Source organism: Corvus brachyrhynchos, unplaced genomic scaffold (genome assembly GCF_000691975.1).
Source record: "Corvus brachyrhynchos isolate BGI_N302 unplaced genomic scaffold, ASM69197v1 scaffold8, whole genome shotgun sequence".
Classification (NCBI taxonomy): Eukaryota; Metazoa; Chordata; class Aves; order Passeriformes; family Corvidae; genus Corvus; species Corvus brachyrhynchos.
In genome coordinates this window covers 1,479,081-1,483,403 of record NW_008240031.1, presented here as the reverse complement: position 1 = coordinate 1,483,403, position 4,323 = coordinate 1,479,081, and the positions used below count along the sequence as shown (strand labels likewise).

Here is a 4,323-nt window from a genome sequence, read left to right as displayed (position 1 = left end):
GAGCTCGGCTCTGGCAACAGGTCAAAGCCTGGCTTTGTGCGTGTGAAAGGATTATTTTATGTAGGTGATTCTGCATTTATTATCTCTTAGTCTTTTTGTTTTAGTCACATGCAAGTCGTAAGATGTGACTACAATGCTCTGCTGTCAGCTTTTTTGCTTTTCCAGGATATGATAGTGTTACTCACAGTTTTTGCAAGTGGGAGGGCAGGGAGGTCTAATACAGTGCTTAAGAGGAGGTCTGCCAAAAGTAACAGTGTCCAAAGGCCTTAAACTGTCCTAAAGGAGATGCAGCCTATTCCTAGGAGGACTGGAAAGGTACTACTTGGCTCAGCCAAACAGCTCTGAACCACTTAATTACCAGATGCAACCTGTTGTTTATAACACATTCAAGGTAGAGAAAATTTCACTGTCTTCCCCACCGTTTAATTATGAATCCAAAAATGCAGTAGAGTAAAACTTTTCCTGAGTGTTTTAAGCAAGTTGTCACTCCATTTACATGCTGCCCTCTAGATTTGAGGGCATATTTGAAAACAAGTGAGGTCCAAGTCTGTTTTGTCTCCTTTTTATTTTCACTTTTATACAAAAAAAAAGTCTGACATTGTTCTCATTGATGTGACTAAGCTGCGGTGTGCACTCTGACAACAACAATCATATAAGGATTTAAAAGATACTGTTTTACTGTTTGCAATAGCAATGTTAGTTTGCTTTTACTTTTTAAATATCCCCAACGCCAAATTGCTGGGCTTGAAATTCTTGAAAGTCCTCTGGGATGGTGTCTGAAAACAGGAAAATATGAAAAAGTTTAGTCTCTTCTGACAAAATTAAGGAGCACTTCAATTACCAGCCTACTCTCTTTTTATGTAACATGCTTCTCTTTTGTTTACACAGTAAGACTGAACAGGGAATGTTTTCAGTTTGAGCTGTATACCACAGAAAAACACGAAGAGGCTAACAAGACAGTGAGTGCTACAGTGCCAGCCTACAAGGGAGTACTATCTATCTTCAAATTACATATCTCTGAAAACTTTGTGGCTTGCACTCTTAAATTTTTATCAATAAATGCTGACCAGAAAGGCAAGAGAAGTGGTTGTCTTGCTCTGCCTGCCAGACACATTTTTAGTGCCAGCATCTCTATTTCTCATGTATCCTAATTCAACTTCCCTGTGATGGTTTTCCAGGACTCAAGAAGGGACAAAAAGCATTAGGACCAGGACCAATAGCAACCGGCATAAAGACTTGAGACTTGGGCAAGGGAGCTGGAGATGGATCAATGTCGTAAGAGTAACTACAGTTCTGTTTGAAGTGTTGTTTGCAGTCTGCCTTTGCCAGATCCCAGAACATTTTATCTGGAGAGCCACAGAGCAGCCATAGAGCTAAAGGTGCAGCCAGCAATGGAGCCACAGCAATGAAGCTCAACTGCATGACCTCAACTTTACTTTGATTATTTCCACCCTGATGCAGGAGAGTTAGCTTTAAAGTCATAAAAAGGACGTGCGTATTAACACACACAGTATGTAGAAAAAAGGGGTAAGTCCTTTGCTTTCTGTGGAGCACTTTTTAAAGGCTTGAAATTCTTCATAACGTAGGAACTTGTCTGAAATGAAAACAGATACTGGGGGACTTCAGAGTCTTTCTCAGTGGGTTTCATTGACTTAATGTAGCTCCTGCAGCAAAGCCACTTGCCTGCTCTCTGCCATGTAAGTGTGACTCAGTGGCAGCTTTGATACATGCTTTCTGGGAAACCACAATACTGTTGAAAATACTTACCAAGTAATTTTTATTTGTAAGCATTATTGTCTAGAAATTCCCTGTTTAACTGAGACCTCCAAGAGCCAGCCGAAGTGTAGTACTGAGTGTCAAAGTACCAGAGTCCATCAACATAACATGCCACAGAGTGGCCCTGTCCCCTGCAGGCCTGAACTGGGCTTCTCAGATCCACAGAAAGCAGACAAGGAAACTATTCCAACTTGGCTGGGTAATTATTCTCCAAAGGTTGGATGCTGAGAGGAGGGGCAACCCCTTCAGCCCCAGTTCAAGTTACCTGAACTGCTGCTGGGGCAGGAGTACCCTGAAATGATCAGCTTCTGTGTGAGTGATCAAAGTTTGAGTTATTTTACATAGTGGATGATCAGGGCTAAGCTAAAAGGCTCTTGCTCCAAGAGAAGTGAGCCAGCACGCTCCCACAGAAGCAGGAGCATTCCTACATGGGAGGAAAGGTATCTTATGATCTTGTCCCCCCACATATAGGACCAGCCAGCAAGTACCCAAGTGACACTGATGCCTGGTGCCTGAGCTCACTGGCTCTCCAGGTGTATTTCACCTTGTATTCAAAGCTCAAGGCATCTACATACATGATGGTGTCAGTGTATTTATTGTGTGTGTACAGCTCTCACAGTCAGCTGGTTTTATGTAACATTCCTAATTCTCTGATGACAGCTATTCCCCTCAGTTGGCACAATCTCGCCAGCAGAGTGACTGCTCTGGGAGGAGCAGCTGTGAGGTGTTAGTTCTTGTCTGGCTGAGCTGCACTGTGCTGCTGGTGTCTGGGGAGGCATTTCACAGCTGTGAATAACTTGCAAAGGAAGGGGAAAGGAAAGGATGCAAAATGGCTTAATCCAACAGCCTTACTACTGGTTCTTCACTTGCTAGTTGTTAGCTAAAATGATGTAAGAGCAAGATTACCATTGCAGCGATATTTCAGGTTGGACCAAATAATGTTTTCCTGAGAGAAGCAGAAAACTCCAAGCCGTCCTCCACGCATCGTGGTGTCTATAGTTACACCAGAGTCTGCCACTAGGTCAGAGCCTTCATAAAATCTTGCCCTTAATGAAAGCAAACAGAAGCTCTATTAGGTCTTTTCTAAGTCTGCAACATTCCTGAAAGTAATGTTGTTATCCATGGAGACTCTGTTCTTGGGCATGCTATCCTTCCCATCTAGCCCAGGGGAAAAAAAGCAGTAAAGGTAGCCCCTTGACTGTGTAGGCTGGGAACTGGAGCAATGCTACATGCTAGTGAGAGCCAGACGGGGGAGGGTGTTTGGGGGGATTGCTACATATCCTGAAAAAGCCTTGGAATTTTTTTTTTCCTGTAGTCAGTCCAGCTAAGCACTTTAGCTCTTGAAATTTTCCACAGTCAATAGTGATAGGAGAACCAGACTAGATCAGCTGAAGAAGGCCAGATGGATATTGTCTCACATAGTTTGAAGTTTGAAGCTGAACTGTTTTTTTAAATAGGAAAAGTTTCAAACAAACCATTGGAATCTTAAATTTGTCTGTGAGATTTCTTTAAAAATGTGAATATGATTAACTCCAGGAACTGTTTTGCTGATCTAGCATCTTCTTTTTAGAAAACCCATCAGCAACTTCCCAAACCGCCCTGTGAAAGCTGCGCCCCACCAGCTGCCCAGTGTGTGCTCGGTATTGAGGGCTTGAGCAGGACCACACTAGAGCCAGCTGAGCTGTTTGTTGCAGCACTGCCCACATCAAGTCCTCAGCCTAGGTAAATGACCTAGAGGATGATGAGCCTAGAGGATAGGATGTGGATGAGGATAGTGCTGACGCATTTTTGCATACAAGAAAAGAGCAAACGGTGAAGGGAATGAAAGTTCCTGTGTCTTTTCATAAAATAAGGGAAAAAAACCCAAAACAATTCCTGTTGTGTTTCTGAGTTTATCTGTAGAATGAACAGAACTTGTTGTCTTGAAAATTTCCATGGGAGAGGCTGGTTCAAGTGACTTTTTCCTAGGCTTCCTTGAAGCCTTGGAAAATCTTTGCTAGACACATAGTGGTCTGTGGCATCTGGCCTAACCAGACCACAGCAAGAGTGGACAGAGAGCTGACAGAGGCGCGCTTTAGGTGTGGCTGCCTTTAAAGGATTCTGTGACCACAGACTTTGCGACCTTTCCCAGTTACAGGGAGCATTAGTTAGGCTGGTGGGAGATACTTCAGCCATAGGAGATGTTTGCTCATGCAGCAGCTTTACAAACTTCTTGGTCTAAACGTAAGTTGCCACCCAAGATCTATTTGCTACTGCCTGGTGGCTAGGGCACAGTAACTGACAGTATAAATGTTCTTTATCAGTTTTAGTGTAAAAGTCAATCACGATCACTCAAATTACCACTGAAGATGATGCTCTGTACCAGAAAAGTGGAATAATTACACCATCAAATTACTGCATCTCAACTGCAGGGTGGTGATTTTCTTGAAGAAAAACTGACTTACCATATTTCTATTCTATTATAAGGTAAAAACCTGAGCTGATTATGCCAGGGCAGTTAGTTTTTTGCATTTTAATGTCAGCCTTGATCTACAAGTATAATTCCTG

General features: G+C 42.8%; 1 protein-coding gene across 2 annotated transcripts in view; it reads right to left on the bottom strand.

Annotated features, from left to right (window-relative positions):
• Window positions 1-546: 546 nt before the first annotated feature.
• THBS4 (thrombospondin 4) overlaps window positions 547-4,323 on the bottom strand; it is a 36,443-nt gene continuing 32,666 nt past the window's right edge. For both annotated transcript variants that reach the window (XM_017743674.1, XM_017743675.1), the window contains 2 exons: window positions 2,683-2,822; window positions 547-776 (listed from right to left, as the gene is read on the bottom strand). In XM_017743674.1, coding sequence (XP_017599163.1) covers window positions 715-776; window positions 2,683-2,822 — 202 coding nt within the window. In that variant the 3' untranslated portion in view covers window positions 547-714. The remainder of the gene's footprint in view (window positions 777-2,682; window positions 2,823-4,323) is intronic.